Source organism: Balaenoptera ricei, chromosome 1, assembly GCF_028023285.1.
Source record: "Balaenoptera ricei isolate mBalRic1 chromosome 1, mBalRic1.hap2, whole genome shotgun sequence".
Lineage (NCBI taxonomy): Eukaryota > Metazoa > Chordata > Mammalia > Artiodactyla > Balaenopteridae > Balaenoptera > Balaenoptera ricei.
This window is the reverse complement of record NC_082639.1, coordinates 73,517,256-73,542,329: the sequence shown is the minus strand read 5'-3', so window position 1 is coordinate 73,542,329 and position 25,074 is coordinate 73,517,256. Positions and strand designations below refer to the sequence as shown.

Here is a 25,074-nt window from a genome sequence, read left to right as displayed (position 1 = left end):
AAAAATCATTTTATAATTTCATAATTTGTACATATTATAAAGAAAGGCTTTAAGTTAAAAAAATTCTATCAGCATAGTATTAAGCATTGTGGTTGTCTAGAGCCTTGCTACTCAAAGTGTGGTCTGTAGACCAACACACCTGGGAACTTGTTAGAAATGCAGACTCTCAGGCCTCACCCCAGACCTAATGAATCAGAATCTGAACTTTAACAACATACCCAGGTGATTAGTATGCACATTAAAATTGAAGTTGGTGGTCTAAGGCTCACATTAAATCTGATCCTGATAATATTGAAAACAAATAAGAAACACTTCAAATTTTAATGTTTAAAAAGTAGCACATGATTCATTTACTTTCATTATCTTATTTTCATGTAAGAAAATGTGTCATTTCTTGGAAAATAAAAATAACATATCAAATTTGGTTTGAGGACCAACTGCTGAAATTTAATGATGTTTTAAAACACAACAATGGACAAAATTGTATTTATGACCTGATATTTGGAAATATTACTATTTTTACCTAAAAAACCAACTGCCTTATTTTGATGATTTTCATTAAATAATAGATTCCTGACTGCTACTTGCAATAACCTCTCTGCAAATAATATATTATGTGTATGGCGAGTGTTTTCCCCACCAAGTAAAAGCTTAATTGGATATAATTTTTGTTATATTTATTATTTTTCATTTTTCTTGAAGTAGTAGTCGAAACATCTTTCATCAGATGATAACAGTTTGACATCCAGAGAGAATTATCTTGAGGCAAATTTGCAAAATCGTTATCACTTAAAAATTTTATTTGTGTTTTAATACCATTGTTCATTATACCTCTTTTCTTTAAACAACTGTCTGTGGGGATAATAATAATGGGATACCATTTAGGGTTGGGAAGATCAGAGTTTTATATGTAGAAACCTAGAAGAGTGCCTGGCACATTGTATGTTTTACGTAAATGACTGTGTCAACTCCATCCTCCTCTTCCTCCTTGTCTTCTTCCTCTTCTTCACCATCGTTATTTCATTCCATAGCAGCTCAGGATAGAGAAATTTAACTATCTACTGTGTAAAGCTGAGAGGTAGAGAGGACCCAATACAGATCTCAGCAACTTTTCTTCCAGGCAGGGGAGAGTACTATAAAGTGGAGCTGCGGAGAACTAGAAATTAGGTTCATGTAGGGAGTAATCAAGGTCTGAGTCTGTGATGGTTGTTAGTGTTATTTACTGGCTTTTTATCCTACTAGTCATTTGATATGATTGCACTTCCTAACTCTTGTTGGCCGGGGTCATGTGACTGCTTGAGGCCATTGAATTGTGAGCAGAAATTGTGTGTGTCATTAGCTGCTGGGATAAGATCCTCCAAAACTTTCTTTCCCTCTGGCACAGTGACTGGTTATTGTTAGGATGATGGCTGTTCTGACAGCTTGGGTTTCTGTGTGACTATGATATGTGGAGCACCCCTGCCATGGTTGAGATGTAACATGATCAAGAAATAGACCTTAGTTGTTTCACGTTCCTAAGATTTGGGGGTTGTTTATTATTGCAGCATTATATAGCTTGTACTGACTAATATAGATTTTTTGATGGGTTTTGAAAACTGAAAGTATGGAAGTGGGCTGAGAGTGAGCTAGATGCCAAAAACTACACAGTTTTTGCTAGGAGCCCAAGAACCAAAGAGAGTCCTTAGGAGTGTGTCACAATCTAGTGTCAGTATAGGGGACACAAGGTGGAGGGAGTGGCTGGGATCTTTCTGGTGCCTCCCTCCTTCAGAAAAGTGATACACTATCAAAAGTATACAAAACTACATACATTGTGAAACATATCTGTTCTACTCCTTGCCAGTGTGAAAATAGAAATATAAAAATCAACGTAGAAAATGATATAGAAAAACTAGGATTTAGGAAGAAGAATCATGTTGAAGGGCTGAAAGATTGTTCAGTACCCAGAAGGTAGTAGGTTTCCCCATTTCCTCCCTGTCGTACATGTTCACATCCACACATGCTTACATGCCCATATGCTCACATACGCATAATATTTTTTAAAAAATTTATTTATTTATTTATTTATTTATTTACGGCTGAGTTGGGTCTTTGTTGCTGCTCGCGGGCTCTCTCTAGTTGTGGCGAGCAGGGACTACTCTTCGTTGTGGTGTGCGGGCTTCTCATTGTGGTGGCTTCTCTTGTTGCAGAGCACGGGCTCTAGGCACTCGGGCTTCAGTAGTTGTGGCTCGCGGGCTCTAGAGCGCAGGCTCAGCAGTTGTGGCGCATGGGCTTAGCTGCTCTGCAGCATGTGGGATCTTCCTGGACCAGGGCTTGGACCCATGTCCCCTGCATTGGCAGGCAGATTCTTAACCACTGTGCCCAGTGAAGCCCCTGCATAATATTTTTATCAACTCCACTTGTGATTACAAATCATTGCCCTCCTTAGTATATCATCCCCAGTGAGGCCTATCTGGATACAGTACTTAAAATTGCAAACCTTCACCCTTTCCCCCCCACACTCCTGACATCCTAACTACTAGCTCTGTTTTTTTTTTCCCCATAGAACTTAGCATATTCTTTAGTTTATTTACTTATTTTTAAAATTTATGTCAATACATTTTATTGACATATATAGTTGATTTACAATGTTGTTTTAATTTCTACTGTAAAGCAAAATTACTCAGTTATACATATATATTCTTTTTCATATTCTTTTCCATTATGGTTTATCACAGGATATTGAATATAGTTCCCTGTGCTATGAAGTAGGACCTTGTTGTTTATCCATCCTATATATAATAGTTTGCTATTATATATAGCAAATCCTATATATAATATATATAATTGGGAGTTTGGGATTATAATAATCCCAAACTTCCAATTCTTTGCTCCCCCCCCCCCCCCGCCAACACCCTGGCAACCACAAATCTGTTCTCTATGTCTGTAAGTCTGTTCTTGTTTTGTACACATGTTCATTTGTGTCATATTTTAGATTCCATATATGTGATATCATATGGTATTTGTCTTTCTCTTTCTGACTGACGTTGCTTAGTATGATAATCTCTAGGTCCATTCATGTTGCTGCAAATGGCATTATTTCATTCATTTTAATGGCTGAGTAATATTCCATTGTATATATATACCACATCTTCTTTAGCCGTTCATCTGTTGATGGACATTTAGGTTGCTTCCATGTCTTGGCTATTGTAAATAGTGCTGCTATGAACATAGGAGTGCATGTATCTTTTCTAATTACAGTTTGTCTGGGTATATGCCCAGGAGTGGATTGCTGGATCATATGGCAATTCTATTTTTAGTTTTTTGAGGAACCTCTGTACTGTTTTCCATAGTGGCTGCACAAATGTACATTCCCAAGAACAGTATAGGGGGGTTCCCTTCACACCCTCACCAGCATTTATTATTTGTAGACTTTTTAATGATGGCCATTCTGACTGGTGTGATGTGGTACCTCGTTGTTTTGATTTGCATTTCTCTAATAATTAGCAACGATGAGCATCATTTTTGTGTGCCTATTGGCCATCCATGTGTCTTCTTTGGAGAAATGTCTGTTTAGGTCTTCTGCCCAGTTTTCAACTGGGTTTTTTGTTATTAAATTGTAGGAGCTGTTTGTATATTTTTGAAGTTAGGCCCTTGTCAGTCACATCATTTGCAAATATTTTCTCCCAGTCCGTAGGTTGTCTTTTCATTTTGTTTATGGCTTCCTTTGCTGTGCAAAAGCTTGTAAGTTTCATTAGGTCCCATTTGTTTATTTTTCCTTTTATTTCTATTGCCTTGGAAGACTGACCTAAGAAAATTTCTGTAGTTTACTGTTATTGTTTGTCTCTCCCCAACTAGAATGCAAGCACCGTAGAGAAAGAAAATTTTTATCTATTTTGTTTACTGAGAACAGTACCTGGTATATAACAGTACTTGTTGAATTGCAGAACATTCATGAAGGAGAAACCCGGGAAGATGATCTGGATCCTGCTAGCTGCCTAGGTGTTCCAAGAAGGGAAACTAGAGCTGATGCAACTTTATGATCTCAACCACATTTTAAATTACACTTTTATTCTCTTGCTTTCATTCCCTAGCTTTTAAAATAGTTCCAGTCAAGCAGAATTAAGCTTCTTTGTGAAATCGTTAATATGTCATGTTTAAAGACTGAGTTTTGAAGGTAGCACAAAAAGTGGGAAAGAATATGGGCTTTAGAGAGAAATCACTTCATTGTCACCTATTAAGGTGTGACTTTGGGCAAGTTACTTATCCACGGAATCTAAATTTTACCATATGTAAAATTAGAATAAAAAATGCTTTGTATGGACTAAATACACATAAAGTTATGTAAAAGTGCTTAGTATACAGTAGGTACTGGTTTATTTGGGTCCCTTCTCCTTACTCTCATCACCAGAAAAACAGCTTTTATTACATTTCTATTTAATCTTACTACACATATTTTCAATTTAGCTCTAATTTTGGTTCCCATGACCTTTTGTTAGATTATTTTAGTAATCTTTGGTAAGTTAAAATTTCAGTATGTACAAAGAGCCCATATACCATTCACCAGGGCATGGGTTTGGGGGGATTGTTGGAGAAGTTCTGAGTTTCCCTGTTTTTTTACACAAAAGTAGTTTTGTCTTCATCTTGTTGTCATCCAAAATATCAACAATGCTATCCTCATTGGTTGACATTTTAGACTTTAGGGCTGGAAAGAATCAATTCCTTCCTCTTGCATATTAAGAAATTAAGTCATCTATTTGGTAAATGGCAGAGTAAAGGGTAAGAGTTCTAATTGACTTCTTGTTCAGTGCTCTTTCTACCATATTATACTTTCATCTAGATTAAATTATTCTCATCTAAATGAAATACACAATTTGATGGTTTTTGTTGTCAACATGATAATGTTGACACAACTTTTATCACATATATTTAACTTTTTGAATAGGTGATACATGCTTGGGTCACTAAAGGGTATACATGAAAGTTAGCCTCCCTTAGCTCTGCCCCCAGCTACAAAAGGCCACCACTGCTCTGTGCATATATCCACGTATTCACCTATCATTTTACACAAATGTAAACTTTTATGTACTTTGCTTTTTTCACTTAAAAATGTGAAAGTAATATATACATGTGTTTTGCTTCTCAGAGTTCCATAACCACCTCTTCTTACTCCCAGGTGTCGTTAGTTGATTGATTTTTAAAAATTCATGAACAAGCACTTATTGAGCACTGTGTTAGGCACTATTTTAGGCTCTGGGAGTGGAAGAGTGAACAAGATAGAAGAAAACCACTGTTTTCACAGAGCTTAGTTTCTTGGTTTGTGATTGGTGATATGATAGGGGTACAAATAATGGTCTCTAGGATAGGCCAGAAGAGGGAGAAATGAATTTCTTCAGACATGATCAGAGGCAGCTTTAAGGAAAAAGTGGAAATATATTTGGATTTTAAGTGATGGGTAGAAATTCAGCAGGAAGAACTGGAAAGAAAGGGTACTCCATCACGAATATATTAGAATTTTTGTTGTTGTTTCAGTCTTATGCAGCTGTTGTTTTGCGTGGTAGCACTTGAAGTTCTACATTTAAGGATACTATTTGCTTGACATTTTAGTAAATTGATTCCTTTTGGAAATGGCTTCTTTACTTGTAAAATAAAATTGTTTGTCTTAGAAATCAATTTCTGCTGATCTCCTAATTCTTTTTTCTTCTAATTTGTTTACTTGAACTAGATATAAGGATTTTTATAGATGACTTCTACCTATTTGACCCTTTTCATTCAGTTATAAGAGTTTTCATCTTTGTTTTACTTTTTTCTTATAATTTGATATGTGTATGTTGTAATTAACTATTATTTGCTTTAGTGCAGTTATATGCTTACAACAGAGGTTGTCAACCTTGGCTGTACACTAGGATCATTTGGAGAGCTTTAAAAATGCTGATGCTTAAGCCCCACCTGGGTCTGGGGTGTGGCCTGGGTACCAGGATTTTCAAAAGTGCCTCAGGTGATTTTACTTTGCAGCGAAACTTGGCTTATTTGGGAGGTAACCAAAACATGCTTTCTCCTTTTGAAAAGTAGGTAACCATGGTTCATCTGAGTGGTGTGATCAATCTGTCATCTCAAATCTCTTGTTTAGAATAAAGTGAAGTGGTTAGAATTGGATGGCAGAATGAGGTCCTGGAGTTTGTTAGAGCACTTTTATTGTTAATCACCAAACCATAAATGGAATTAAGCATAATCTATGGAGAGAATAAGTTTAAGGCCTTTAAATTCTGTGTGGTTGGGGGAAGGGATAACAGTTCTTGTTTTGAGCTCCATACAAATTGAAGTTGTTAGGCTCATTATGTAAGTCAGAAATTAATAAATCTGTTTTTACAGCCTATAACAATTATTAATTTATTGTTAGTATAGGCAAACATTGTTCTCAAGCTCTTGTTGACTTTTTCACCTACTTTCAATGTAATAAGTACTCCATTACCATAAGAGGATCTTTGTTTACTCCAGTAACAAGGTGTTGCACAAGGACTTGTAAACTCAAATAGTTACCTCCCTGAGGTATCAGACCTTCCAGAAGGAAACCAAACTGAGCCATAGACTACCCCTTTCTTTTATTCTGAAGAATGATCTAGTCTATTTCCAGCTTGGAATTGGGAGCTGTCGTCAGGTTAGGGATGTTTACTGTGATTTCACTGTTGGGTTTGAAGTATCATGAATTCCCAGATACACCCATATCTTGCAGTATGGACTGCAATAGGGTCACAAACTTCTTGTACATCTATGTAGCATATTAGCACGCTGTCTGAAACTAGTGGGGCTCAGTGAATAGAACAGATAATCAGACAAAATTGGGTTCAAAGCCCAGGTTTTCTATTTATAAGCTGTATTACCTTGATATACTTAACTTATTTAGCCTTAGTTTCCATGTCTAGAAAATTGGGGGAAATGATACCTACGTTCCAAGTTTGTTAATGAGGTAAAATAGTTTAGATTCTTAACATAGTGCCTGCCCACAGTTGGTCTGTAATAAATAATAGTTCCCTGGTTTTGATATTGAATTATTCTAGAGAATTATTCTAGTGAAAATGATACTTGAGAACAAATTAAGTTCTATATTTTCTTTAATAATGAATCTTATTATTAATAATGACTGTTGGGAGTGGTATATATGAGTCACATTTTATGTAGCTGAATTTTTAAATACTTCTGAACTTCTCATAAACCTGATAATGTCTTGATAAAGGTGTTGATGTCATACCTTTGTTTATTGTGGTAGTTTTTATAACTTTCATCATGTTTAGAGACATTTTACAAGAACTTGAAGATTCTTGAAGTGTGAAGGAAGAAGTTAGAAAGTTGATAGTATAGCCTGGGCAGTATAGTATAGTCAGGGCACAACCCCTAGGTTCATACATACACAATGAAAATATAAGTGAAATGTAATAGGCCATGTTGAGGCGTAGCCAAACTAATTAGTTCATTCATTACAAAACGTTTACTGTGTTCCTCTGTGTGCCAAAATAAGATCATCATGGTAATGACTCCAATTTTCTGCCTTTCAAAATTGTTCTCATTTTTAAAGGCGTAATTCAAATGTGGTCTGTTTGATGAAGTCACCCCTCCCCCTCACACAACTTAAAAGGGAATTTCTTTTTTCTCCATTCTGTCAGCATGTGATCTCTACCCTGGCACTGGCAGTTATTTCACTGTTTCATATTAAAAGCAGGGCTGCAGCTAAGTTACAGGCATTGGGTTGAAGGTTGTATGGGGTCCTGGTTAAGGGTACTGGTTTTAACATCAGAGAGATGTTATTTTAATCTCTACTTTGTCACTTACTTTCTTTGTGAAGATTTGTCCTTTCTGAGCTCAATTTACTTATCTGTTAGATGGGGATAAAAGCTTCTACGTTATAGTTTTGTTGAAAGATTAAGTGGTATAAGTGACCTGAGATAGTAAACATTCAACAAATGGTAGTGAATATTGTTATTGTTGTTCTTGTTTGTGTAAAGCGTGTTATTTACTGTATGTAAATATGATACATGACTTACAACCTCCTCCTTTAGATTGTGCACTTTAAAAACGGGACTATTGCTTGGCATTTTTACATAAGGTTTAATAAATTAACTAATATTTGTTGATTAACTACATTAACTTTCATCTCTCCTTGACTTTTAAAAAGAAAAGTATTGGCATATATCGAAAAAATGTCGTAAAAGTTGTTTTCTAAATGCCCTTGTTTTAAAATCCCTGCAGGTCCCTTCTTATCTCATAATTTCAATGTCCTGAAATCTGAGGATTCCACCAAGATAATATGATAGGAACTTTCAGTGGTTTGGAGCCATATCCTACTTAGACTAATGCGGGCCTTCCAGGTTTCCTAAGAGCTTGTACAGCAGCAGCGCACACTGCTTGTTAATCGGCACAGGCAAGAATGCCATCTTTGCCTCAAGAAAGAGGTAAGCAGCTTGATTTAATCATGTGTACCTATTATGTGGCTGTGTTATAGATCATCACTGCTAATTTTTTTAAGAAATAAAAATTAATTGGGGACTCAAAGAATCAGAATTTATAATTTTACCTTGTGGGGAGCATTTATGTTCTCTGGTATGGAGTTTTTGTTATTTCAGTGATGTTTGGTTGGTTTACATTTCTTTTAAAGTTATTCAGGGACCCTCTCCCCTGGATGTGAATACAGAATTGCCTTATCAAAGCACGATGAAAAGGAAAGTCAGAAAGAAGAAAAAGAAGGGAACCATTACAGCAAATGTTGCTGGGACAAAGTTTGAAATTGGTAGGTCTCCTCAGAATCATGAGATTTTCATAATTGTCAGAAAAACTAATTTGATGTTGAAAACAACATAGAAATTCAGAGATAATTATCTTCTATGTAATGGATTTTTGAATGCCTTCTATAAAATTTTCTTTTTTATGAGATATTTAACATGTCAGTAATCAAATAGAACATCACTGTAAACTAAAAAGCTTTAGTTATTGATGGGATTGGATTAAATATATATGATTTTGATTAATACTTAGTTTTTAAATCAAATATAAAGTAATATGAGCAGTAAAACCAATGGTTCTAGCTTTAATCTTTAAATACAGATGTGCTTAGGAAAATTGTATTATTCTAATGCATTTTTCACTTGGGGCTAAAATTATGTTTACCCTTTAACATTCATTATTTTGTAAATCATTTTTAAAACATTAAAAATGTAAAATGAAAAGTGCGGAATTTGAGATTTATATTAAACAATGAGAACCTGACAATAGAGTAAGAACATATTTCTCTCTATGCTTTAAAAATTATTTTGATGATACTGTTGCCTTTTATTAATAGAATTTTAGTTTTTATATGTAAGCAGTATCTGCAGTGGAGAGAATAGATAAGAATTAATTACTTTAAATTAAGATACTTTTGCCCGGCACTGAGAAACTCATTACTACTACAAGTACTCAAAACATCTTCCTCTTTTTAAAAAATAATTTTGCATTAAAAGAGTTGAGGAAACCATGTGAATCTCAAGAATGTTAATTATTCTTACTCTTTTTAACCTTTGAGGGTCGTGTTTCCACTTACAGTAATTCACCAAAGTTCATCAGCAATCAATGGAATATTTCATAGGAATCGAGGTCCCCTAATACTCTATTTCAACAAGTGTTCCTCAGAGGAAAAAACTTTGGGCGAGTTAATGTGGGAGGGTGAGATGTGAATTATTTGCAGCGTATTTTCTAGAGTGAAAAAACAAGAGTAACCATTGTCAAAGTGATTAATGGGTGGTGTCAACCTATCCTCCTGTTTGCTTTTAAGGTCCTGGTGGGGTTTATAAGCAACTTGATCCAAAGGAGAGTGTTTTTAACTGTAGTTGCCTCTCACTTCTAAGGGCTGAAGTTGCATTAGGCTGCTTCACAGATTCCAGACCTCTTTGCTGAGCCTGCTCAGTTGTGTTTAGCAAAAGCCCTGGCTAGATCAGGCTTGGAGACTTGGACCAGGGACTGCTGGGAGAATACAAAGCTAAGTATAGGGGAGGGAAAGAGACAATTGGCTGTGTGTCCAGGAGAAAGTGTTACCTTGCTTTCCCTTATTTAACCTTGTGATATGCAACAGATTACTTCTTGTAATTTAATTACTGCTCCTTTGACAGGTTGAATTATATAATAGAAAGATAATTAAGCCATAGTCAGGACACTTGTGTTTTGTCCCTGGTGTTGCCTGTTTCCTCATGTAGAATACTTTGATCACTACTGGTCTTAATATTAATTCTTTTATAATCCTGGACCAAATATTTTCACATGAATTACCTCATTTAATCTTCCAGTAACCCTGTCAAATAGGCTGCATTACTCCCTTGTTGTCCTTTTCCCTGACTTTCCTTACTCTAATAGTGAATTTGAAGTGGCTAACAGCCATAAGAAAATAAATAAGGAAAAATAAAAACAGTAAAATAGGATGAATCTTGTGGCTGATCAGAATACAAACTGCATTCTATGAAATCCTGTATAGTTAGAGATGTGCATGGGTTTGACTCTGAGCTTCCTAGCAAGCAAAGCAAATAATCGAAACATAATCAGCTATAGAATACACAGTGCCCAGAAGATAAAAACATACTGGTTATTCAAGGGAAATGCAATTTTTTCTATTTCCGAGTCTTGAGAGAAATTTCTCCCATAATTCCTCATGGAGACACGTTGTGGAATGGTGAACTACATTCTCACAGTAGTCCTATAATTAATACATTATGAAATTTTAATTATTACTTTTTAAAATGCCCCTTAGCACAGTTGAAGAAACTGAAGCTCACTGAGAGTTAGCAACTTACTCAAGATCGTACAGATGGCAAAAGTAGAACTTGAATCTGAATTAATTTGCTTCCAAATTTAGTGTTCTTTTTACTCTATCATACTGCCTAAATAAAATATGAATTGAAATTTAAATTGAGGAACATTAAGGTGTCCTCTGTATCTAAAATTCAGAGAGTTGTTGCATGGATTCCTATTTTTAAAACTCCTGAACAGCCTCTGAAAGCTCTATGGGTCAAGGCAAAAAAAAGTAGGACAAATTTGTGAGGAATGTATTTTTGGTAATTTTCATTAAATAGGGACAAGACAGATTGGAGAAGGGGGTACTTAATTAAGCAAGGGGAAATGTGAGAGAAATGGTTGGTGTGGTTATCTCTATTTTACCAACGGGGAGTTTGGTTTGGTAGAAATTCAATATTGAGGCAATTACTTCACTTCTTTTTGTAAAGAGAGCTCCTAAAAGACCAACATTTAAAAGCACGGATTTAGGCTTTGACTGCCAACAGCCTTCTATTTGGAACTGACATGTTAAAGGAAGTTCTTTTCTGTGCAGTGGAGGATGGTATACTTAAAAAGATGCCAATTGATTTCTAAAACTTCAATTCAAACAAAAATATGATTAAATAGCTTAGCTGAAAAAAAAAGCGACAGTTTAATACCCTACATTGTATTTTTCTTTGAAGTTCAACTTTGTCAGCTCTCCAAGCTTTGAATTTCATAATAAGAGAGATTTATATATGACAGACCTTACAAATTTGACTTTGAGAATCTAAAGAAAGAATGGGTCTTTTCCACCATTGTTATGTACCCTGAATGTTCCCAGCCTCACCAGCTCATGTGTACATTAATACCCACATTTTAGTAGCTCATTATACTCCCTCCGTCCGTAACTGCCACCAGTTCCATTTCTGTCCTCAGGGGTTTCCCAGTTATTTCTGAGAGGCCCAGGGCAATGACTTCCACGCATTCAGAAATGGGTCTGCCCCTGAGCTGCGGTTCTGGCCTTGTCACTGTTTTCTGCTTGTGAGCCACTGAAAGAACTCTCCTAGGCTGTGTCACTATGGTCCTTGCCCTCCCCACGAGCTCTAGATGACACAGAAGCTCTTGGGCCCTCAGGACGCCAACACTGCATGGTGGTCTGCGGCAGAGAGCGGAACAGCCCTTTCCCCAAATTCTTGTACTGTACGTTGTCACCTAGGCCTTCAGAACAGCCCCGCGTTTTATCAAGCTTCTCATGGATAAAAGCAGCTTCACCTCAACAGTCCCTTCCCCAACCTCACCCGTCTCCAGTCACTGTCTTCTTCTATTATGCCTGTGTTCCAGGCATTAGTGCATAACAAGCCCGTTCTTTCTCCTCAGCCAGAAAGAAATCAAGAGTCCCTAGGACTTGAGACCAGCAGGTGTCTGGTCATCAGTTTCATACTTGAGCCAAGTACATTCAGACAATTAATCCCTTTTTACCGTATCTCCCCATATATAGGGCAGTATAAAGAAAATGTTTAAAAATAAACATCGAAGTGCTGCTAATTTGTTACACCATTCTATTAAGACTCCAAATTCTGTTGGAACCTAAATTTATCCTAAGTATTTGCTGATCTTTATTCTAAATTTGAACCTCATTGGAAGAAAAATGTCAATATGTTAATTGTGTAATTGTGATATCAATGTGTTGATTGTGAAATCTAAAAAACAAGATTTTCTCTGAGCATAAATTTTTTCCATAGGATAAGAGGGTTGGGAGCAGATAGGAGGGCCAGAGTTTCCAAATCTCTCCTGTAATTCTGCTTCATTATTTTGTATCCTGTGTCAATATAGCTGACTTGGTTTTAACTGCTAAAAATAATTTGAACTAGGGAGGTGGAAAATATAGGATAGGTCTAATGATCAGGGGCTATTTTTATCTTTTCCCTTTTGTACCTAACCCAAGGTCATGAAAAAGCCATAAAAGTACATTTTCCTGAGTAGATGTGTTGTCAGCTGTGTGTGTATTTTCACTATGCTATGAATAATCACTGAAGTCTTTAATAGTGTTGTGTACCTGTTAAATCTCAGAAAATTGAAACTAAGGATTTTGGGTGCCACTTAAAAACAGTTCTCTGTTGCTATTGAGTATAATTTGGCATTAAATTGTTGTAGCTAAAAATAAGGTTATGCTATAACTAATGGAAATTTTACAAGTGAAATACTGTGAGCTAAAATGGATGTATATCAAAAAAGATTTTCATAATGAATGGATTTCAGAAGTATTTTAATTTTGGTTTAACTTAACTGTTTACTTGCAGTTCGTTTAGTAATAGATGAAATGGGATTTATGAAAACGCCAGATGAGGATGAAACAAGTAACCTTATATGGTGTGATTCAGCTGTTCAGCAGGAGAAGATTGCAGAGCTGCAAAATTACCAGGTGGGAAATTAATCATGACCAATTTTTGGTTAGTAGGAAAGTTATATGAATTCCATTATAATTTTCTTTACATAAGGCTCTTAATATGTTGACGTATTAAATTTCAGTTCTAATTTACCTGAATAGCCTGTTTTGTTGCTGTCCAGTTGTACTGACTTTTTGCCTGAAGACTGCATCCTCTCAAATTTAACTTTTAACCTCTTTCCATCTTTAAGGAAGAATTAATAGAGGAAAACTCTTCCTAGGCTGGTGCTTTGCATTATGCTTAAAGATGAACGATGTGGAGTAGATTGCATAAAGAGATCTGAATACGGATATCCCTTGTAATGTCAGCTATGTGTAATTTGGCTTCATTATTTTATTTCTGGAATGTAATACAAACATATAAAAAATAAAAAAGCCAAATACATGGAATTTTAGACAATTGAGATTTTGAATAGTTCTTCCTGTTAGTGTAGAGGGTTATACAAAATTGACTGTAGGCAACAAATTAGTCCATTTTCATCAGTTTTTTTTTGTTTTTTACTAAAAAAAAATTAAACTCAAAGAATGAATGTAACTGTATTATAGTATAAATGAATATATTCATTAAGTTAATGAAAATATTAATGTTGACCTTTTTATTTTCCAGAGGATCAACCATTTTCCAGGAATGGGGGAGATCTGTAGGAAGGATTTCCTAGCAAGAAATATGACCAAGTAATCTTCATTTTCTTGTAATAGAGAAGACCTGTTCAAAAATTACATTTTGAATGTCATAGTGCTATCTTTCACAAATTTATATTGATTTGAAATGATATTTTGTTGGAAGAGATAGAATTTTAGAGCTGGAGGTGTTTTAAAATTTTCCTGGTTCTATTCTTTGACTTTGCAGAGGAGGTAATTGAGGGTCAGAGACATGAATATCTTGCACAAAGTCAAATAGCTAACAGCAGAGCTGGAGTAGAAATCTGGTCTCCAGAATTTCAGGGTTCTTTTCACTGCAACTTGCTGTCTCTCTAGCAGCATAAGTTTTTCTTTTAAATGTAAAAAGTTTTCTGTACATGGCATTCAATATATACTTAATTATTTTCAGTTAAACCTTGCAGGAACTAAGTTGTTGCATTATATCCCGCCTGTGGGTATGTGTGTGTTCAGAATACTGGTTATTGAGCATCTAATATGTGCCAGGCACTGTAATAGGTGCCTGTGTGCACACATATATGCATACACACATGTACATGTTCCTACCCAGGGATACATGCACACATATTTATCTCAGAGACCATTATTTAGAGTAATAATCTGCTTTCATGGGAAAAACTGTTAACAGGTAAAGTGTTATACTGAATATACTGCAGAATTTTTGTGCAGCTTATATTTCTGTTGATTAGATTTTTTTTTTATTTTAAGAAAGTTGATAAACTGTATGCTTGGATTTTTTTCTAAATATAACAAAGAATGGTATCATTCATAAACACCTCATGGTTAGTTTTAAAGTGTATTGTTCTATTAAAGCTTTAACTTGATCTAATTTCACATTATTGTTAAAATATAATAAATACATGTAAAAGTGTTGGAAATAAAAACAAGTACATTAGCACTGTTATTGTGCTTCCTTTAGATGTGTGTGTGTGTGTGTGTGTTTCAAAGCAGTCAACGTTAGCCTATTTTGTACTGAGATTATTTACCTGGTTGGTTTCTTTTGGATTTGACAGATGGAGTTGGTGATTATTTTCCTTCTCATAGTGGAAACATAACTTTTTTTATAGGGTTCTCTTGAAAGAGCACTTGAAATATGATAACTGTATGACCTTCCAGTTGTGGAAGCCAGGTGGCTTATATATTCCACACCCTAGTCTTACAGTATAGGCCCTGCTTCTGTGCATATTATATACTATGGTCCCATTTGGAAACAGTAACTACTCATCTATAAAAGACTTGCATACATTTATAAAGAAGACTTTTTGAAACAATCAGATTTTCTTTAATAGGTAATATTTTAAAATATTTCTAAGAATTTAAAAATTGTTATGGAAATCAATATGTACCAAATAATTAGCATTTGGATTAATCAAAAGCAAACATTTTATACCTAGTATTGTTATCAATATCCCTAAGTTATGTACCAAATAGGCAGCCTGATTTATAGCAAATACAAAAATGTCAGGCCATACATTGTAGCCATAAAACTACATGTATAGGTAGATGTAGTTGATATAAACAAAACCTGACTCAGAGGCTTTAATGGTTTTCTCACAAAAGTAGTAAAACTCCAGAAAACACCGGGGTAAAAGGCAATCTAAAATTTTTCCCTATGGATGACCCAGCAAACTCCAAATCATCTTTTAAGAAGCAATATGAATGGCACCTGGCTGTGAACCATACTAACCAACCCCATCCTGGAGGCAGAGTTAATGACGCCTTCCACATGTTACCTTGCCTTATACAGCTTTATTGCACCTATCACACTGTTATTTAATTAATAGCCTATATGTAAATCCCTTAGAACAGAGACCATGTTAATCCTCAGTGCCCAACACATAGTATATACTCAAATGTTTGATCTATTAATATGTAAGTTAGTACATGGGGCAGAAATTCTAGTCTATTTTTTCCACTAATGTATCCCTAGTATCTAGAATAGTGCCTAACATATAGTAGGTGATTAATAGGCATTTTAAAAAATTAATGAATGGATCAATAAATGAAGAAATGGAGGGAATTTAAATCCTTGTAGTAAATGTCAGCAGCACAGAGAAAGAAAGTTTAGATAAGTTTGAATAGAAGTTACTTTTCATATTATCTCTAACTTACAGAATGATCAAGTCCCGGCCTCTGGATTATACCTTTGTTCCTCGAACATGGATCTTCCCTGCTGAATATACACAATTTCAGAATTATATGAAAGAATTAAAGAAAAAAAGAAAGCAGAAGACTTTTATAGTAAAACCAGCTAATGGTGCAATGGGTCATGGGTACGTATTTTTCATATGGAATACATAAAAATTTTAAAAAATTGGGGGAGAGAATAAGTGTGACCATTTGCTCATGGTTGAGTACTAATATGAAAAAAATAATAAAATAGCTTTCTAACTTTTGCTTTTTTTGGAACTAAATATTTAATGAGCCCTTTTACCCTGTCCTGGAGACTTCAATAATTCAATCTAAAAATTTAATCAGCAGGTTGTGAGACTTTGATAGGAGACTACAAAATAGAGAAAAGTAAATATTTTCTAAATTTTTTCTTAAACATAAAATTTGTATTCATCATAATTTTAGAGTAAGCTTGGAGAGGAAAATCAGTTGATACAGTAGAGCTAAACTGAGTTGGTGAATGAAATGGAAAGGGTGTTACTGTTTTCATCTTTAAAAAAAAATTTAAGCACAAAATATCTATTTTCTTTGCTTTACAAATAATTTTTTTCTTTATGTAGCCATGGTAATTGGATTGAAGATGAGTAGAACATATTTTAAGCTAAAGTGCTGAGAACTAGACCTGTTAGCTGGGGATAGATTATACAACTTAATATTCCTGTTTACTTTTGCTTTCTTATGCTAGTTTTCTGCTGTTTACTTTTTCAAAGAAAATGTGGCTGAGGCTACTTTTAATAAAAACACAAGTAATTTTTATCTTTGATTAGAGTGCTGTGGGGAAAAAAGATATTTGGAAATATAGCTGCCAGGTAAATTACTGTTCAACACATTTCCTTTTAACTTTTAATCATAATTTAATAATTTAATCAGACATTATTTTAAACTGTGGTTTAGTAATTTAAAAGACAAACAACATGTAGTGTTAGTGGAAATTGTATATTAATTGTTTAATGTAAATGTGGTTCACTATATGTTAGTATCAAGGTAAACATTTTGGGGGGGATAATTGAAGTTCACATTTTCTCAATTTTAATGTTAAAAATTATGTTAAAAATTCATTTTTATATATATTTAATGTTAGTGTAAATAGTTAATAATATGAATTGACTACAGTAATAAAATAGCTGAAAAGTATACTATACATACTGTGCTGCCAGGGTTTATCTCATGCAATGCAGAAGTACATAGGTAAAGTACACCTCTCTCATCTGTAGAATATATATATTTCCTTGCTGGTTTTCTGTTTAATTGTCCTGTTCATTATTGAGAGTGGGGGGCATTGAACACTTCAACTGCTATTGTTGAACTGTCTATCTGTGCCTTCAATTCTATCAGTTTTTGCTTCATATATTTTGGAGCTCTGTTGTGAGGTGCATATGTTTATAATTATTATATCTTCTTGATGCATTGACTTTTAAAAATTATTATATTACTGTTTTTCTTTGTCTGTTGCAGTACTTTTTGTCTTAAAGTCTATTTTGTCTGATACTAGTATAGCCACTTCAGTTCTCTCTTGGTTACTGTTTGCATGGAATATCTTTTCCATTTGTTCACTTTCAGCCTATTTAAGTCTTTGAATATAAAGTGTGGCTCTTGTTGACAGCATGTAGTTGGGCCATATTTTTTAATACATTCTGCCAAATCTTGTCTTCCAACTGGAGAGTTAATCCATTCTTATTTATTATGTAATTATTGATAAGGAAAGATTTACTTTTGGCATTTTGCTATTTGTTTTCTTTATGTATTATATAGTTTTCATACCTCAATTTCTCCATTTCTGCCCTCTTGTGTATTACATGGGTATTTTCTAGTGTACCATTTTAATTTCATTGTCATTTATTTTACTATATATTTTTTGAGTTATTTTTTAAATGGTTGCTTTGGGGTTACAATTAGCATCTCAATTTATAACAACTTAGTTTGGATTAGTATCATTACTTTTAATGGTAAAAACAACAACAAAACTTTGCTTCTATTTGCCTCTTCCCCCTTTATGATGTTTTGTCACAAATTACACCTGTATATATTGTGTGCCCATCAAAATAGATTTATAATAATTGTTTTATGCAGTTGTGTTTTAAATAATACAGGAAAAATAAGCAGTTACAAACCTAAACTACACTAGTAGTGACTTTTATTTTTACCTATGTAGTAATATTTACAGGTGCTCTTTATTTCTTTGTGTAGATTTGAATTACTGCCTAGTGTCCCTTTGCTTCAGCCTGAAGGATTGTCTTTAGCATTTCTTATAGGCCAGGTATAATAGCAACAAACTCTCTCAGTTTTTGTTTATCTGGTAATGTCTTAATTTCTCTTTCAATTTTGAATATTTTGTCAGATATAGATTTCTTGGTTAACAGTTTTTTTTTTTTTCTTTTTCTATCAGCACTTTGAATATGGCATCTTACTGTCTTCTGCCCTCCATTGTTTCTGATGAGAAATTAGCTCTTTATCTTAATGAGGATCGCTTGGATGTGATGAGTGGCCTGTCTTGCTACTTTTTTCTCTCTTTCTCTAGGCTTTTGACAGTTTGATTAGAACATGTCTTAGTGTGGCTCTCTTTGAGTTTATCTTACTTGAAGTTTATTAGGCTTCTTGATTTGTAGGTTAATATTTTTCATCAGATTGGGGGATTCTCAGCCATTAATTCTTCAAAGAGTCTTTTTGCCCCTTTCTCTTTTCTCCTTTTGAGACACCCATTACGAGTGTGTTGATATTATTGATGTTGTCTTGCAGGGCTCTTAAGCTCTGTTCATTTTTCTTCATTCTTTTTCCTTTCTGTTCTTCAGACTAATCTCAATTGATTTATCTTCAAGTTTGCTGATTCTTTCCCTGCCTTCCCAAATCTTCTGTTTAGCCCCTCTAATGTATTTTTGTTTCAGTTATTGTACTTTACAACTTCAGAATTTTTGTTTGGTTCCCCCCACCTACCCCACCACCTTTAAAAGTAATTTCTATCTCTACTGATATTCTTCATTGGTGAGATATTATTCCCATGGTTTCCTTCAGTTCTTCGTACATGATTTCCTTTAGCTCTTTGAACAAATTTAAAATAGTTGATTTAAATAATTTATTGTCTGGTAAGTCAAATATCTGGGTTTCCTCAGGTATAGTTTCTATTAATTGAGAATTTTTTTTGTGTATGGGTCATACTCTTCTTTTTTGAATGACTCATGATATTTTGTTGAAAATTGGACATTTTGTGTATTGTAATGTAGCAACTCTGACAATTAGATTCTCTCTCCTCTACAGGGTTTTTTGTTACCATTGATGTTTATTTGTTTAGTGACCTTTCTGAAACAATTTTGTAAAGTTTGTATTTTTTATTGTGTGTGACCTCTGAAGTTCCTGTTCTGTTGGGTCAGTGGTCAGTGTAATTGTCCAATCCATTAGTAATTGAATAGAGATTTCCTTAAACACTGGGAACCAAATATCTATATCTATACCTATATCCATATACACCCACATACATATGTATATATGTGTGTGTATATATAGATATAGGTATAGATATATATTTATCCCCCAATCCTTGCAGATGGGGTGTGTGTGTGTGTGTGTGTGTGTTGGAGCATGCCCTCAACACTTAGCTAGGTAGTTTATAACTCTGCCTTAGCCTTCACTTCCTACTTGTACAGAGCTTGATGGTTAGCTGGACGTAAGAGTTTAGAGCCATCTCAGGCCTCTCCTGAGCATGCACTTAGCCCTGGGCATTCATATGGCCTTCTAGAATCCCATAAATATGTGAGAGTTTTTCAAAGCCCTTATTCCCCAAAGATTGTCATTCCTGTCTTTTTCCCCAATCTTTGCAGTTAGTCTGTTGTTTTTCCCAACTGCTATTTGTTGCCCCAGGCAGCAGGGACTGCTACATTTGTCTTTAAATGTTTTCAACATTTGTCTCCGCCCACCCCCCCCCAACCCCCCAAGTAGCTGCCTCAGCACTGGGAGAGTTCGCAGTTAGACAAGATAAAAGAAAACCTTTGAGATTGTCCAGGGAACCACAGAACTGATTTAAACAAATAGACAAACAAACAAACAAACAAAACAACCACAAGAATAGGTCTGTTCTGCTGCCTCTAGAACCAGTACCTGTACTGGGAACACGGGTTACTGCTCAAGGCCACTGCTGAGCTGGGGGTTGGGGGTGGTACCAGAGTAAGTTAAAATGCTAGGAATCTGTTTTACACAGATTCAGCTGTTTTTTTTGTTTGTTTGTTTATTACATGTTCCTTGGTTAGTATCCATGGTTCTAAAAAAGTTGCTTCTGACAGTATTTTTATGCTGTATTTTTTTTGTGTGTGTGTGATGGGACCACTTTCCTCTTGAGTATTACCTATAACTTTGTTAAAATCCTGACTCCATAACAAATTGTTCTTTTAATCTTTTCTTTAAATTTAGGATTTCTTTGATAAGAAATGGTGACAAACTTCCATCTCAGGATCATTTGATTGTTCAAGAATACATTGAAAAGCCTTTCCTAATGGAAGGTTACAAGTTTGATTTACGAATTTATATTCTGGTAACATCGTGTGATCCACTAAAAATATTTCTCTACCATGATGGACTTGTGCGAATGGGAACAGAGAAGTACATTCCACCTAATGAGACCAATTTGGTAAGTGATACCAGACACTATGATTTTATTAATTTATTCAACATCTATTTTTTAAAACACCCATTGTGTATAAATGTTAAATGAACAAAGTTCCTCCTCTCAGGCTTTTATAGTCTAGAAGAATTATATACGTAAATAAGACTGCCTCTAATTTAAGACAGCTTTGTGGAAATTAGAAAAAAAAGTGCCTGCTGCTCCAGGTAGGCTAATTAGGAAAACACACCCCATCTGGGTGCTGTGAGCATGAGGATGGATTTCGAAGTATATATGTGTGTGTAGTGGTCCTGGATAGAAATGTTTGATACAGAAATACAAATTAAAATAATATGCCATTGAGAAATACAGATAAAGTGTTAAAGAATTGAGTGTAGGAATAGGTTTTGTTCAGCTTCTCATGGGAGAGGTGGTATTTGAGCAGGCTTTGTATGAAAGGTATGGTTTAAACATGTAGAATGTGGGAGAAAGTACATGAAACAGAGAAAGCAAAAGTTATCAGAGAGTAGAGTTATTATTTTTTGTTGGAACAAAAGAGAAGATTTTAAATTTATGTTGATCAATTGTGAAGTAGAGACATAAATTGGCAGTTTCATAGTACGTTTTTAAATCTATTAAGTGGAGATTTTTGTTAGTATTTTTCCATTAGGATTATCTTTGTGTAGCCACAACATATTGATGAAAGTCATAACTGTGTAGTTTATGAAGGTCAAACTGTAATTTATTATCATAATTTATCATGAAAGTCATAAATGTAATTTATAGTTTATGAGAGACAAACAGTAGTTTATTATCCATACTTAAAAATTTAGTTAACCTCTACCTCTATTTTTGGATCTACTAATTACAGTAAAAATTACACCTAATTAAGGATTGTTTCCCATTTTTGTCAAAGGCCTGGTTATTGTTCTTCTATAATATTATGCACATAAATGACTACATTGAGTGGTCATTTTCCAAAATTAAATGACTAATCATGAATGTTGCTACGTTCAATTAACTAAGAAATGTTGTAAACCTGGCTAAGGAAGAATAAGGGAACTGTCAAAGTTTTTACAGGAAAGGAAGATAAAAGAAAGAATCATCTCTTCAAAGGTCATAAGGTGTGAATACATCCAATCTTCAAGAAATGTTTGAACTCTACTGCATTCTAGACATTGTGCTGGTTTTGGAAAAACGGTGACCAAGACAGATACAGTACTTGATCTCACAAAAGCAACAATCTAGTGGGGAGGCAGAAAATAAATAAGCAATTATAATACCCAGTGGTAAGTGTAATGGTTTAAGAAACTGAGAATGCTATGGCAGTGCATAGCAGGAACATCTAACTAACTCATTTGGAGATACAGTTAGAGAGGGAGTTTGTAAAGTGAAATCTGAAGAGTGAGGGTTTAGCTAAGTTAGAGGTGGGGTGGGATGGGTTAAGACTCCAAGTAGAAGAATGGTCCAGAGGTAGGAGGGAGAGTGATACGTCTGGAGAGAGCACACACATTCAATATGGCTAAAGTACAGACTAAGACAGGATGGGTGTTCTGACATCAGGATGGAGAGTCCCAGAGGCCAGATCTTGGTAGATCATGGCTAGGATTTTGGAACTTAACCTAAGAAGAAGGGAAGCATTGAAAGATTTTAAACAAGGGAAAGAAGGAATGAGATTTTTGTCTTAAAAAGGTCACCTGGTCTATAGTGTGGGGAATGTGAGATGGGGCTGTAGATGGATGGGAGAGACTAGAGTAAGGGAGACAAGAAGCTGTATTCTAGTCTAACCACATGTGAGAGACAAGATGACTTAATTTGAAGTGATAGTAGGACAGGACTACGAATAAGAGCACAGATTTCAGATATATTTACGATACCATGGGTAACACTGATATACCGACAGGTTGATTTGTAGAATAAGGGAAAGAGAGAGAGAAATTAAGGATAAAACTCAAAAGAGTTTTGGCACAGCAGTTGGGTGGATGGTGACATTCTCTGTGATAGGGAGTATAGGAGCTTTTAAAGTTTTGCAGAAAGCTGATGTGTTTGATTTGAGATGCCTGTGTGACTTCCAAATGGATCTATACTATTGGCATTTGGATATACAGTATAGGTCTGAAGCTTACATGAGAGAACTGATCTACAGGCGTAATTTGGGGCTTGTCAGTTTATAGATTATAATTAAAATAGTTGGAGTGGGTAAGACTGGATTATATATATGTAAGGCAGATAGTCATGTTTTGAGAGGAAAGAGTAAGGGAAGAGATAGGAAAGGGTAAGACTTGAAAGCTCATTTAGGTGATAAAGTGATTTATTCTAATTTCTTAAGTTGGATGTATGTGATTTGCTTAAGTACACTGGGTTAGGAAATCATATTGAAAGATTGGGAGTCAGGAAACGTGGCCTCTAGGTTTCGCTTTGCCAAGTGCTCTTGAGTCACATAATCTCCTGGCTTTGGTTTTCACATGTATGAAAAATGATGTTCTCCTGTATAAACATCAGTGTTCCTCATATATCTCTAAAATTTTATGATTGAATTCCTACATGAAGATATGAAAAATTTAAAAAGTGAAGTGCAAAACTTTATCTAAAGTGAGATCACTCTTATGTAAAAGATAAGTTTAAGAAAAAAGGTGGAAAAAATAAACCAAAATGCTCCCATTGGTTGTTTTTGGACAGCAGACTGCTTCATATTTTTTTCCTTCGTATTTCCAATTTTTAAAATAGGTGCATTTTGTCATGAGCTGTATATTGATAAGCTACATGTAAGGAAATCATAAGAGAGAATTTCAGAAATTGAAATATAATAAACATAAATTTTTTTGCCACCCCGTGTAGCAGTCAGTCAATCCTTGAAAGGTTCTGTATGTTCCAATTCATTATTTGGAGTCTATACGCTATAAAATAGGGTGGAGAATAGTTATATACTTTTCATGCGTTGCAGGTTGCTATTTGATTCAGAGCTGCCATCACTTCTCCTTATGGCAAATGTCCAACTGACAATGAACTGTTTAGAAGGGGATTTTTGTCAAGGTAGATGTGAAATTGTGGAATTTCCAATGCTACATATAAAGATAATGTTTTAAGAAAAATGCAAAGTTCCATTTCTTATTCACTTTTCCACTAGGATATCTAGAGTTTTTATTACTGCTGTTAGTATTTATTTTAAGAAATTCCTGCCAAATGGAGAGCTCCTCAAAAAATTATTTTCCAAACAAAAATAATTTCTAGTTTGGAAACTAAGGAATGTTATAGTTTGATTAGTTTCCTTTTTTCTTTAAATCAAGCACGTAAAATTAGACAAGTATAAGGTTATGCTCTTTCTTTTAAATATCACTTAGTTTAAAGTGATAATTTTCATGAAGGTAGGGACTATGTCTGCCTTGTTAATCTTTGTGTCCACAGTGCACAGCACACATTCCTGCCAGTGGTGGGTGCTCCTTAAATATTGTTCAATGAACAAAAAAAATTCTTAATTACTGGTGGGCATATGGATTAATAAACAACATGTAGCTCATATGATCAGTTCTGCATATTTGCTTCAAAGATTTCAATACTGTAGACTTAAGTAACTGCAGTGAAAATAAAATATGACATAAATATCATTGGTTATTAACAAATCAGAATAGTAATGATGTGCCCAAAGTATGTATTCATTGTGATGCAACATTGCTATCTAAAGTGGTTTCTGGGAGTAGGATCATGAGGGTGGGATTTACAGACCTCATGAATGTTTATGATAGATTGATAAGGAGCTATTAATGTATATTAATTGACAATTATGAGAAATTTTAAATTTTGTATTCTTTTTCAAGTTTATTTGAGGATAACGTTGTCAACAAACATAAGAATATAAAGAGACTAAGACCTAAGAACTCCAGTATGGAGCGCTATAACTTTGCTGTTAATCATTTAGACATTTGTACAGCATCGTGTGGTGCTTCTGTCTGCTGACACTGAGTGCACTCTGTCTTGTTAACAAGTTACAGTGATCTTCCAGTCAGGATGGGAGGGCAGAGGTTGAGGTTGGTATCCTGCCTCTAGGTTTCTGCTACTTACTTGAGCTTTCACTTTTAAATCTTTGTTTGAGAAGATATAGAATACTCTTTCTTAGAAAATTCCTTTCCCAAAACAAGTTAGGATGAAAATTTTAGAAAAACATTAAAAACAAACCAACTAAGAAAAACAAACTTCAAAGTTACAGCATTTTTCTTGCTTAGCAATATGTAGTTTCACATTTTCATTTAATTACTCTATATATCCTTATTATTTTCATACTTTCTATCGTAGATATATTTTCAGTAATATACAAAGTAACTTTGTAGGTAACTACTTTCACAACCTTTTTTAGAAAAATGTGCCATTGCATTTTGAAAATTATCTTTATAATCATTAAATTATGAATATGTATATTTTAAACTTTAAGATTGTCTTTCCTCTTTGGATGCTTTCTTTTCTG

The 25,074-nt window shown here is 34.5% G+C and overlaps 1 protein-coding gene across 6 annotated transcripts in view; it reads left to right on the top strand.

Moving 5' to 3' along the window:
* The window catches only part of TTLL7 (tubulin tyrosine ligase like 7), a 156,943-nt gene that overhangs the window by 49,982 nt on the left and 81,887 nt on the right, over positions 1–25,074 (top strand). For 5 of the 6 annotated variants that reach the window (XR_009503733.1, XM_059925190.1, XM_059925208.1 and 2 more), the window contains exons 2-7: positions 8,221–8,423; positions 8,627–8,758; positions 13,050–13,171; positions 13,803–13,870; positions 15,970–16,128; positions 20,426–20,642. Coding sequence is in view for 5 of the 6 variants with exons in the window: in XM_059925190.1 (XP_059781173.1) it covers positions 8,399–8,423; positions 8,627–8,758; positions 13,050–13,171; positions 13,803–13,870; positions 15,970–16,128; positions 20,426–20,642 (723 nt within the window). In the remaining variant the exon portion in view is untranslated. The remainder of the gene's footprint in view (positions 1–8,220; positions 8,424–8,626; positions 8,759–13,049; positions 13,172–13,802; positions 13,871–15,969; positions 16,129–20,425; positions 20,643–25,074) is intronic. The other variant, XM_059925202.1, reaches the window with a different exon arrangement.